This window comes from Tetrao urogallus, assembly GCF_951394365.1.
Source record: "Tetrao urogallus genome assembly, chromosome: 1".
Taxonomy (NCBI): domain Eukaryota; kingdom Metazoa; phylum Chordata; class Aves; order Galliformes; family Phasianidae; genus Tetrao; species Tetrao urogallus.
Window position 1 is genome coordinate 108,249,569 of NC_136813.1, and position 12,781 is coordinate 108,262,349.

General features: G+C 42.2%; 1 protein-coding gene across 1 annotated transcript in view; it reads right to left on the bottom strand.

Annotated features, from left to right (window-relative positions):
• Positions 1-12,494, bottom strand: part of ALCAM (activated leukocyte cell adhesion molecule) — a gene marked incomplete at both ends in the record, with an annotated part of 114,076 nt that extends 101,582 nt beyond the window's left edge. Inside the window, one exon of the mRNA XM_079545742.1 lies at positions 12,404-12,494. Coding sequence (XP_079401868.1) covers positions 12,404-12,494 — 91 coding nt within the window. The remainder of the gene's footprint in view (positions 1-12,403) is intronic.
• Positions 12,495-12,781: the final 287 nt, after the last annotated feature.

Below are 12,781 nucleotides of genomic sequence, written 5' to 3' on the forward strand. Positions count from 1 at the left end.
CTACAATGTCAGCTAAAACAACAGACAAGCAAGCAGTATGATGGTCCACAATTCAGCTATGTTGAAAGGCTCAATCCAGAAACATGGTTGACCACTCCAATTTCATACAGCTGTATTTATTATATTCCTCATATTAAAAACTAATACTACTTTGGAATTGGCAAGAATGTATGGTAAGATTAAAGGCTTATTTTCTCAGGATTCTCATCTCAGGAATGTCTTAAATAATTGCAGAATACAACGCCTTACTCTAGAGAAAATCCAAAAGCTCACCAAAGACAGAGTTAAACACGTAGGCCAGATGCAAAGCATAAGCATAGTTTGACATCCTTTCCTGACATTTTACTTCACACACTAAGCTATTTGCAAAGACTGGAAGAAAACAAAGGCTTTCCCCACCTCCCAGAAAGACTCTTAACATAAACAGCATTTAGATCACCTGTGGTGATCCAGTAACACAAGAAGGGAAGGCTCCTTGGGAAGGCCAATTGCTATCAGGACTAATGGACCTATACACGTGCCTCGTTGGAAAGCTTCAGCCATGAGAAGTCACCATGGAAATACAGACAGCATGTTGAGGCTGGAAACAGTACTTTGCTGTATGGCAGAAAGGAGAAGGGACATGAAACTGAGTATGGTTGTGTGACAGAGCACAGTCTTGATGAAGAATAATGTCTGTTAAGTGCAGTAAGTAAAAGGAAAGGGAGGAAGCAAAAAGAACTGACAAACTGAAGATACAGATGATTCTCCCCTGCTTTCTGGTATCTGCTAACTGGCTCTTCTCCTCTCTCTCAAAACTCTAATTTGGAAGACTCTTCTTAATCCCAAATTTTTCCAGAAAGCTCTCATGAAGAATTGGACAGCTCATCCTCCACAATTTGCTTCCCTTGCAAGCTGAAGGCCAAGTACTACTGCAGAAGACTTACCTCCAAAATTCCATCAGTGGGGCCCTCTAGCAACATGACATCAGCACGTGGCATCCACTCCCCCTGCTCTGATGGAGCAGCCCACTTTCCACCGTCTTCTCATTGGGAGTGGCTTTAATAGGCCAGAGCCAAAGCAGGATTTCCCTCAGATTCATCTGACTACTCTCCAGGAACTCAGATGTTCAATCACAAAGAAACACTTCTTACAAGTGTCTCACAAAGAAATATTTCTTCTGGTTACCAAAACAACTGTCCTTTTGGTCTTGCTACCTCCTGTCCAGGCAGCAACCTCCAACAGGTCTCTTCAGAAGAAGTTTTACCCCTCTTGGTCTCCATAGTAGACTCCATTTGTTTGCTTTTCCTGCAGGCCCAATGGGTACACCAGATTTGTGACACTGAACTGAACTGCTTTCTACCTGTGCATGCTGCTCCCTGTAAAGATGCCAATTGACATCTTTGGTCAGGCTGGTGGCTCCTGGTAGCAAGCTGTGCCTTTACCTAGCTCAAGTGTGCTTCAGGACAACAAAACAGAAATCATAGGGTAAGAATTTTATTATTCTACTTTGTCTCTTTCCTTTTTCTGTATTTGGAAAGAAGTTCAAACCCCCCTACTATAAAACAGTAGAAAAGCAAAGAGTTTTACAGTATGAATCCACCTGCCAGCTCCCCTCACAAACTTCTAGGCATCAATGCACATATCACCAGAAGACATTATACAGCAGACACCATCCAGCAGGCACAGTAAGGGCCCAAACCTGCAGCCACCTTCTCAGCCACTGCATGCCATTAGGCTGCTGTAAGAGCTGCCAGCACTCAGCCCTTTCGTGCTGCAGAACTAAGAAATCCCATCCCAGATGACACAAAGTTCCTGCTCAGGTGCTTGTCACACCACAGCTCCCTTCCATCTAGCCTCCAGTGCAAAGCTGGGTCTCTCGACACAAGAGAGCTCTTTAACATGCTATGTCTGCGTAAGTGTGCAAAGCAGGGCTATGAAAATGGTGAAGAGTCTGGAGGACAAGGTGTATGAGGAAGGGCTGAGGTACCGTGGTTTGCTCAGCACAGAGCAGAGGAGCTGAGGGGAGATCTGATGGCAGCTGCAGCTCCTCACAGGGAGCAGAGGGGCAGCGCTGAGCTCTGCTCTGTGTGACAGCGACGGGGCCGAGGGAACGGCATGGAGCTGCGTCAGGAGGACAGCTGGAGGTCAGGGACAGGGTCTGCACCAGAGAGCAGTGGGCAATGGAACGGACTGCCCAGGGCAGTGAGCACAGCCCCACATTGCCAGAGTTCAAGAAGCATTTTCACACCGCTCTTAAACATAGGGTTCGAATTTGAGAGGTCCTGTATGGAGCACAGGATTGGACTTGGTGGTCGTTATGGGTCCTTTATGGATATTCAATGATTCCATGAGATGTAATTCATGCAAGGTTAAGTACCATGGACTCACAAAACGCATGCTGTTATCAAGGATGTACATGCACTGCAGGAATAGCCCATTAAAAAAAAAAAAAAATCTAGACTTTCATTTTCATCTTTGCTGAGGAGAAAAAAGCCACAAAATGTTCATTATTACTGAAGCTGCCACAAGGAACATATAACTTAAGTTTTTATTTTTTTCCTCAGCATTTGAATGCCAAGTTTGTTAGACCACTGAAGTCCTCCCAGATAAAATACATTCTGTGGTGCTTCCCACCCTAGCTTAACAGCATGGAAATGCTGAGCAGGGAAAAAACAAAAACAAAAAAAAACAGAAAAACCCACAAAAACAAAACCAACCAACTTGGATAGTGAGCTCTCTCAAGTTACTATCAGACCTAGCTCAAAGCAGCATCCTTCTGCTTACAAACATCATTGTTTGAGAAGTCTGCCACGTTCAGATTTTTCTTTAAAAACTATATAACTTCAACTTACTCAAGGGATCACCATCCTTCTTCCTTAAATGATTTTTTTTTTTTTAGGTTAAAAAAAATTTAGAAATAGCTAGGCCTCAGTCCTCCCCAAGCTAATGGAATTAAAGTGTTTTTTTGTTTGTTTGTTTTAGGTTATCACTGCAGAAGGTACTGGGAAATTGCTAGAGTCAAGTGTTTCATTAACAGATGGAAAATGTAGGCAATTAATGCACGCATGGATAAAACACTTGTTTTTCTAATACCTTTCCTTTCCTGCCTTCCTACAGCTAAGAGTGAAGGTCCATCTTTAAATAAAGAAAACAGAGGAAAAAAAAAAAAAAAAAACCTCCCAGACTTAACTAAAAATTTTAGCAAAAAAAAAAAAAAAAAAAAAAAAAAAAAAAGTAAAAAGTTTTTCAATGCAATACTTCCTTTTAAGGTTCTGTTAAAATCTTCACTTCAAGATTTATGTATAGTTTACTATGCTTGGTTACAGAACACCCAGACTATAAGCCACCAATCTCCTTGTGTGGTTATGAAAAAAGGCTGTGTTGTAAAGAACGCAGAAAAAAAGTAACAAATATTTATTCTTTTGCAGGAAGAAAGCCTCCTTACAAGGAGCCATGGTCCCCAGCATGCTCATGTTCTGCTCTTTCACACTCACATGAAAAGACTCATGAAACTGTCACAGCTGTTTACAGATGACAACATCTTGAAGGAAGACTAGAAACTGGTCTAAAAGCAGAAAACAAGTGATTCGTAAGGCTTTTGTGAATTTGAATTCATACCTAAGGCAATGAACCTGCCATACTAACAAGGCTAGGGTTTTATATATGCTTATGCAAAGTAGTTTCCAATTCTGAAGTTAATGTCTAGCCCTCGGAACAAATCCATGACAATCATTTGTTTCAAGAAACAGTTGAAACGCTAATCCTGCCCAGAAATAATAATAATAATAATAATAATAATAATAATAATAATAATAATAATAATAAGCTTTTAGGGTAAAATATCAACTTCAAAACTGAAGATCTAATGAAGTCAGACAGCAAATTCCAATTCAGCAAATTCCAAATTTCAGCTACAAGTGATTCACCTGCCCCTCCTACCACGTGTGCGGATGTCAGCCCTTACAACACCCCACTTCTTTCTGGAGAAAGCTTCTGTCGGCTCACACTCACCCATTCAGTATTCATTGAAGAAATACACTGCCTTATTCATTCCTCTGTGCCCTCTGCATCTGATGTAATGGAAAGAGAGCCAGAGATCGTGAGCATACTGAGCATGCTGAAGCCCATTTTTCTTTATCACTGCTGTACTCACAGATGGAAATAACGATAAAAAAAGCGACCCATAGAGCGCTCTGCAAACCATTCAGTGCTGGAGAACAAAGTGACACCCCTAAAGCAAGCAGACAGCTCTTTGCAGCAGTTCAGAGGGTAAGTATGCCCCTAGTAAAAGCAGGAAATTTCTCAAGCTTGGGAGGGGTGCAGATCCTTCACCTGCTACAACAGACACCAGAGGTGACCACTGTTAAAAGTCCCTGCTGTCTGGCTCTTCATCTCCATGCTGTCCAGGACTACCTCTAAGCAGGAACGTGAGTGCAGAGATACTCCAAAGGCAGAAGGCCCCAAACACAGCTCCATTCCCACTCCAACCCCCACAAGATGACCTCATTGCCTGCTGCTCTCCCGTTGACTCTCATACAGAAATAATACCTCTCCCACAGCCCTTGGATATATCAGCATTTCAATACATAAACAAGTAGATCCAAAAATCTCAAGTGAAAAAGGGTTCACCTGCATTTTCTACTTCCCACACAACATGCCAGTTATTTTCCCCACTATCTCACAAGGTTTAGACTTCTTTCCCTCCAGAAACTGGACAGATGTCTCCTATGTAACCCTGCAGGGTTCTCAGGAAAGTGATAAGGAGCGACAAGTAATGACCTGCAGACAAAAGTGAGTTTGGATGAAATACCAGACCCTGACCCTTATCAAACCTTCAGGTGAACTTTCAGGAGACACACTGACATCAGACATGCACGTAGACACTTCGGAATTTGCTGCTGTGGGGCTCCACACATTAACTAGAGTTAAATCTTGGGGGTAAAGGTTATGCTTAAGGACTTAAACTTCAAAGCTAAGGCAGAATGTGTTGCACCATTCAACAGTAATGTGGTGAGTAAGGTCATACTGAACAGTGGAAGAGTTGCTCCTCCAAAAATCAAAGCCCTGTTACAGAGGGCTTGAGCAAAATACTTGCATTTGGTTTTAAATATCTATCAAAATAACAATAAGAACAACACTTATTTGACAACCTTAAGATGTAAAACGTAACCTCATGCAATGTGAAGTCTCTGTCATTATTTGCTTGTATTAATGGCAGCTATTTAAATCCACAGATCTGCCGGCGCAACAAGCTCTGTATTAAGAAGAATGCATGCACATGTAATAGTAAGAAAAGTAATTTACAAATATAAACTGGGAACTGGGGGGACACTCATAATATTGACTTCCACATTGTTTTTGTGTAAACAGGATTCAAGATCAGCAGTAAAAACTGCTTGAGAACTGCGAGGTATTGTTACAAAAGTGTCAGTAATGTATTCAAGTTGGAAAAATTATCCTCTTGCCCACTTGTCAAGCTACCAAGTGCAAGAGACAAACAGCTTCTTCATTTACATCAGGTAAATCATGTCAGTGTCATAAGCTTAAATATTCCCCAGTTTGCGAAAGCAAATCTCATAATGCTGTGTCAATATTCATGAGTTAATTTTAATATGTAATACTTATCCTATCATCTTGTCTATATGCAAGCACTCGTTATACTACTTGATACACAGTATCAAGCATTGAGGAATCAATTCTGAACTCTTCGCTTTTGCAATTACACACCTGTACCAAAGTTCCCCAGATACTGCCTAGGTACTCAGTTCTTCATCTTTCTTTTTTTTGTTCTGCGTAACGTTTTGTATGTGAAGGTAATTATGTTCGTCTCTCCTTTCCAAAAACACTAGAATAAGCCAACAAACATGACTTTATCTGAACAAGTATTAAAATTCACTTGGTTAAACACACGGTGCTTTCTAGATTTCATGACACAAAACCGTATCCTAAAATGGAGTAATACCCCAGGCTAATATTCTATATAATCAGCAGCTAACCATTTCAGAAACCTCTATTAAAGAACATATTCCACAAATAATATTAAAACCTCGCTCCTGCATTCAACTATACATTGCTTTAATGCCAGTTTAAACTGGGTAATCTCATAGTCCTTTCTGTGGAAGTTTACCATGCCATCCAACAGATAACCCTCTCTGGTCCTTATAATCTACGAACCTTAGAAGCTCTTCTTGGCCAACACAGTAAGTTCACTCAAATCAACAAGTCATTCCACTTCATAAAAATAAACAAACAAAAGAGGATACACGCACACATATCAATCAAAAATATATATATATTAAATATATATATTATTATATATGATATATAATATAAAAAAAAATCACATTTAAATTTAGCTGTATACAGCTGACATCTATTTTCAAATTCAATATCTAGGGCTATTTTCTCACGTTAAATTGAAAAAAATTAGGAAAAATAGATTACTTCTGCAGTAAAAAAGAGAAAGTGCAGTAAAAAAGAGAGTGCAGTAAAAAAAGTGAGAAATACAAGGTCTGAGATTTGCAGAACAGTTATCAGCTTTCTGCATTTACCTGTTTATATATTAGAGACATGGAATATGTTCAAAGCATACAAACACATTTGAGCTGGCGTTTTTTTGCTATAACCTTGAATCCACGTTTACAGAATGGTATGCATATTCTAGTTTCTCTTTATGATCCTAGATGAACTTATTTTTGTTAAATAAAGATCCTACTTTGTCAGTGCTACTGTAAGTGCTTGTTCTTTCTCTTGCCACGACAGTCTACCGAGTGCAATCTTACTGTTTGCACCTTGTTTCATCCAACACCATTCCCGGTGCAGCTCATCCCTTGAGAGTACCCTCTATTCTAAGTTCATTTTGAATTGTTCCACGAAGCACCCCTCAGACAAGCAGACTTCAGACAAAAACCAGATTCTGCAATACACCCATTTTAAAAGCCTGCGAAGCCTTGCTGCAAAGGAACACTCTGTAATTGAAACACCTCTTTGGATTTGCCCAGTTGCGTGACTCAGATTTGTCCTTGCTTCTTCACACAACAGGAAGGCTGTGAACAAAGTAAGATGCATTTAAAAAACAAACCCTTTGCCACAGTGTACTGTTAAGATTTTTTTTTTTCTTCCCCAACACATCTTTCAATCTGAAGCCAGAGATCTGAGAAAAAGCACAAAGATGTTCTTTTTAACAGTAAGGTAGCAGAGCTCCCTCTATTGAAATAGCTGCCAAAAATCTCTTCAAATTTCTTCTTTTGAAAAAAAGAAAAAAAAAGAAAAAGAAAAAAAAAAAAAAAGAAACCCACAACAGTTCCCAGACAGGACTCACCTAACAGAAAGGCAAGTTGTGTCAAAGAGATAACTGAAGGCAGGGGCAAAGCCACCAGACATAGCTAGTTCCCAGTGAGTGCTGAAGGGTCACTGGCTCAGCAAGGCTCCAAACGTTGAGATTCCAGCAGAGCACAAGATCCAGGGAGACACTTGAAACTTTACTGATGTTTAAACACTTTCCCCTAGGGCTGAAATTGCTACACTTAATATCCATGTTTAATAATACTAGGGGATTCCATAGACTGTACTACTACAGCACACAATGCAACACATGAAAGCTGTTTGAGTATTTGCAGTTTTCCTTCCACAAGAGGTTAACTATACACAAAACGACCTAATTGAAAACAGGTGATACAGATACATAGGCTGCAGAAACACTCATTAAATCACAGGCTGCACTTTTTGCTTGTTATCAGGGGAACAGCTTAGTATTTCCATTGCTACTGAAAGCACTTCAAATGCTTTCTAACCAAACATTAGAGAACTGTTCTAACCCCTGATAACCCACGAAAATCATACCCTAAAGCTGCTCCACTCTCCATCTCCATGGTTTTATCACTTCCTCCTTTTCTTACCTCCCAAAAGACGCACATTTCTTATCAACAACAAAAAAAAAAAAAAAAACACCAGCTCAACAGAAATAGGAGTTGTTTAATAAATAAATACTTATTTGCCTTTCTAGAGACAAGCAAGTATGATAAGGAATGAAATTTTATCTTAAGCTAGGCAGATATTCCTCTGCAGAGCCACCACCTTAGAGAAGTGGATTAACATCCTCTGGGGCTGGGCTGACTCTGATTTAGCCTGCACAACATGCATTGGGGAAAAAGAAAATCAAAACAAAACCAGGAAAGAAAGAAGGGATGGAAAGTTGATCTGATCACTGCCAGCTGCTGATTGTACTAGCTTCACTGTGATCTCTTCTTATATAAGAGATGAGATTCATTTTCAAGCATGTTAGAGACAGAAACGTACAGCCTCCTTCAATATTCATACTGTTCTTAATAAGGAGAAGATACCAAGATAAAGAACGTGTAGGTCAAAGCCTTGTCTTCAGGGAAGATAATTTCAAATCAAGGGGAGTGTTCAAATGAAACGATGTTCACTTTTCCCTGGAAAAAAATCATGCTCTGCTCAAGTCAATTCTAATTACCACCCCCCTACAGCATTTACAGTTCTTGGAAGATTCTCTCATTTGAGCATTGGTGCATGGAAGCAGAACTATTTTTCTTCAAAGCAGAAGAGCTCAGGAGAAATCAGCATGCTGCAACAGGTGCTCAATTCTCTGTTACAGGTGTGACATTACAGCTTATGTGTATTTCCAATTAAAAAAATTACATTATCAAAGTGAAAAAAAAAAAAAAAAAAGCTATCTGCTAAGAGGAAGCTTGAGAAGCACTGAACAAAGAGATCATGGTTCTCATGTACAGTCTTAAAAGCCAGCCTACCCTGTAATGCAGTCTGCAGAACTGAACAAGACCATGCAAAAAATAAAAAAATAAAAAAATAAAAAAATAAAAAAATAAAAAAATAAAAAAATAAAAAAAAAAAAGAAAACTCAGATTATTAGTGATATGAAAAACCAATTTCTACAGTCAGCATGATAATGTAAAAGAGAAGCCCTCAAGCGTGAAACAGCACTGCAGAGCAAGTCTATTGGAGACCATTGTGCTTGCAGTCATACAGTGTGGCTCACAATCAGGAGAGACTGAATATGGAGCATCTACTGTTGGGAGACTCAGCTATGGGCTCAGTCTCTCAAGTGTTAACAGGTCTGAAGCACAAACAGACGGGCCTGGCACCCTCCATAGCTGTCTCCCTTCTTTCCAATCTCCTTCTGTTTCACTACAGGCTCAATAATCAGACCAAAACCACTTTGACCAAAAAAAAAAAAAAAAATACTCTACAAAAAGTCCCTGTGGTAGTATTCTAATAAAAATCCCATGATGATGTAATGTGGTATGACTAGCAAGCACGTTAAAGCTATTGCCACTACAGTAATCCTTAGTTTTAGATTTGTACCATGCATTACTAGGGAGGACATTATGGAAATCTGTGGTGAGCACTCAATAGCACAAGACTATAAACCACATTACAGAAGTAGAATATTTGTAAGAAAATTGAGAGGATATGTTTAACCTTATCACAAAAGTGTAATTTGCATTATGTAAAGTAATGGCATTTTCATTATTTTCCCCTTCATGTATCAGCCTGCACAGATACTTAGAGATTCAGTTCCCCAAAACCTACAGCTGGAGAAAAGCCAGCCAATAGTTTTATGCCTAGCACTCTGGGAGCTGAAGCTATTTACCCTGGGATTACAGATTAGCACCCTAAATTACATTCTGTAAGGAAAATGGATGGACATATAACTAAGAGTGTTGACTCTTGCACAGGTTGGGAAGTGGAAATAAGATATCTCAGAATTAAATCTGACTTACCACAGAGATATGTATTTCATGAACATCACAAAATGTATTTTTTCCAGTTAAAAAATTGATTGTTTGGTTCCCCTATGGAGCTGAAGAGCTTATTTTTCTCTGGACTGAAATTTCAAAAACGTATAGACCTGGATGATTGCTGCTGTTGCCCTCTGTGTGCCAGAAAACCAACAGAGGAGGGGCAGCACAGGAAAATGAGTTTCTAACAAATTCTTACAAAAGAACTTCAAAGAGGTTTTACAAAGAAGTAGCACTTCCCGAAACAAAAATCCTTTAACAACTTCTAGCTCACCTGTGAAGAAGTCTCTGTGCACTGGACAACAGAAACACAGCAGATCGAAACAAAATATACATGGCACAGAGATCTCCTGACCTCAGTCTCAGAAAGCCTCATAAACTTCAGGTCTTAATACAGAAAATCAGTTTTCTTAGATCAATGTCCTGCTAAATATACAAGGAAAAAGAAAAAAAGAAAAAGAAAAAAAAACCAACAACCATAGCTACCAGTGAGGACAAATTAATCACCCTGTGATTAAGAAGGCTCCATGTTGCCCTTTCATTACCATGACACAGTTACCAATGTTTAGTAATACAATGCCAAATGAGACTCTGATCTTCAGAATTATTATAAACCAGAGACCAGAGAAGAGGGGGAAGCACCACAGTTAGCTCATGACTGAAAATGGACTTTCTTTCCACTTGCAGTCATCTTCCTAGAAGAGCCCAAGCATTTAACCGATATTCTCATTTACTCAATCATAGAGTTAGCCTCCTAGCCTCACACTTGGGCATAGACCACCTCAGTTTTAAATAGAGCTTTTCTTAGGCAATATCTTCTGCAAAGAAAAGCTCAATATTTCTCACAGGAGTCCTCCACCAGGCTGAATATTGCCAGAGAGATCTATACCTAATGCACATCAACTTTTAATATGCTTTTAATAGCTCAGCCTGTGCTTGCCATATGCAAAGCTGAAATGGAACTCCCCAAAGCCAAGCATTGTGATAGTGATGTATCCAGAATTTGTGGTGAACGACGGTAAATTGGCACGACACAACTAAGATTGTAAGGAGTAAGGAATGTGAAATAGGCAGTAATGCCAAAAGCTTAACAAGTATTGCTTTTAACTATCTTTTGTCCTCCAGGGAATAGATTGAGAATGCAAGGCTTAAGTTATAAATTGGGCATTCCAGACATTTTCTGTAGGCTGGGAAGGTCTCTGATCTGAGGTGGGGCTGTGTTCTCCCCTCATGCATTTGTTCTGTCCAACCTTCTCATCGAGAACACAAGGAAGGAGAGCAGAGAGAACTACTCTGTAAATGCCGGATGGTTTACCTCCAAACTCTTTAAGCAATAGCTCATCAAATTCCATCTCTTTATAGACTTCCATCAGTGCAACCCTTAAGATAAATTATTTTTGTTATTTCAGATTTCCTTCGGTGGGCAAATGTGGACAGTCACAGCGAGTGAAATCAATTCTTATTTACGTTAGCAGAAAGTGGGACAGAACTCTCTACGGGGGACACATCTTGCTTCATCGCTGGGGTGCTTATCTCTCCGGATACTCCACATGCCTTCAGTATTTCATAACATGAAAAATCTTTTCCAAAGAGCTGCTCTACACCACAGAGATCGGCACTGACTGCAAACTCTGCTGCTGAGACATTTGTAAGCCTTACTGAGATTAGATGCTGTATTTGCCAGAGCAAAACCAGAGCAGAACAGACTAGTACAGTGCTTACACTTCTATTCCTTTTGTATCTGTGTTGGAAGAGTGGTTGGTTGTGTTTGGTGGTTTTTTTTAGGGTTTTTATGTTTGTTTTTTCGGGTTTTTTTTTCTTTTAGCTATTCTAATAGAAATTAAAGCTTGAGTTATGCCAGCAAGGTAAGGCTGCCACTTGTCTGAAATTAACTGAAGCACATACTAAGTAAGAGCGGTTATATCGCTGGTGAAAAGGGGCTCCTGAAGCGCTGTCCTTATCTCGCTGCTGCCTATAAGCGGTTAACCGAGGAGCGCGCAGCAGTGAGGCAAAGGCTGGCAATGAACGAACGCCAACTTCACAGCTCCTGAGAGCCCCGCGCTCCCGGCACACACGAGCAGAGCCTTTCCTTCAAAGCAATACAAACTACTGCCACAGGCTGACGCTCTTTCTACAGGAATAATGAGACGCTCTCCGAGCCGAATGCACAACTCCTCACTTCCCCAGCTTCTCCCTCAGACTTCACTTTCACGCTCAATATTTACAAAATAAAACCTACGAACGTCTGACGGCTGCAACGTTTCCAGCACCGGTGGGGGACGCGGCGCTCCCCGAGGCTCACAGCAGCCGCCAGTGCCACGGGACCCGCCCTCAGCAGCGCAGCGCTGCGCCCCGACCGCGCTCGGGACTGCGCGGCGTTGCGGGCAGAGCGGTCCCGGCTCTGTTCCCACCTCTCCCGCCCGCTTCCAGATGGTTGCAGGCGCTACCACGGGGCACGGCGGCTCGCTCTCCCGCAGCCCGCTTCCCCGCATCGGCCGCCGGAGTGAGGCGGTGAGCGCCGGGCGTTCCAGCTACGAGCGGTCGGACGGACGGACGGACGGACGGGAGCCCCGGGGGGCACGGCCACCTGCGGCCCCAGCCTCGCCCCCGACGAGTCCCTCAGCGGAACGGGCTCTCACCTGGCGACATGCAGAGGGCTGCGAGCAGCAGGCAGAGCAGCGGGCGGCGGCGGCAGGAGGCGCGGGCGGCGGCGGCGGGGGGCTCCATCATCCCGCCTGCCCGCGGCGGGACCGGGAGGCGGCGGGAAGACGGCGGCGGCACGCGGGGCTCTTCCCTCCGGCTGCGGAGCGCGGAGGCAACTTCTCTCGTCTCGCGGCCGTCTGCGGGCGCGGCAAGCGGCGGGGCGGCTGCTCTCCCTGTCGGCGCACGGCGAGGAGCGACTCCGCACCGGAGCAGGTAGCGGCTTCCCTCTGGCAGCCGAGCGGCGCTCCAGGACTGAGAGCGGCGGCAGGGAGGCGGGGCCGGCTGCGGCGGCGCAGCTGGCCCGGCCCCTCGCA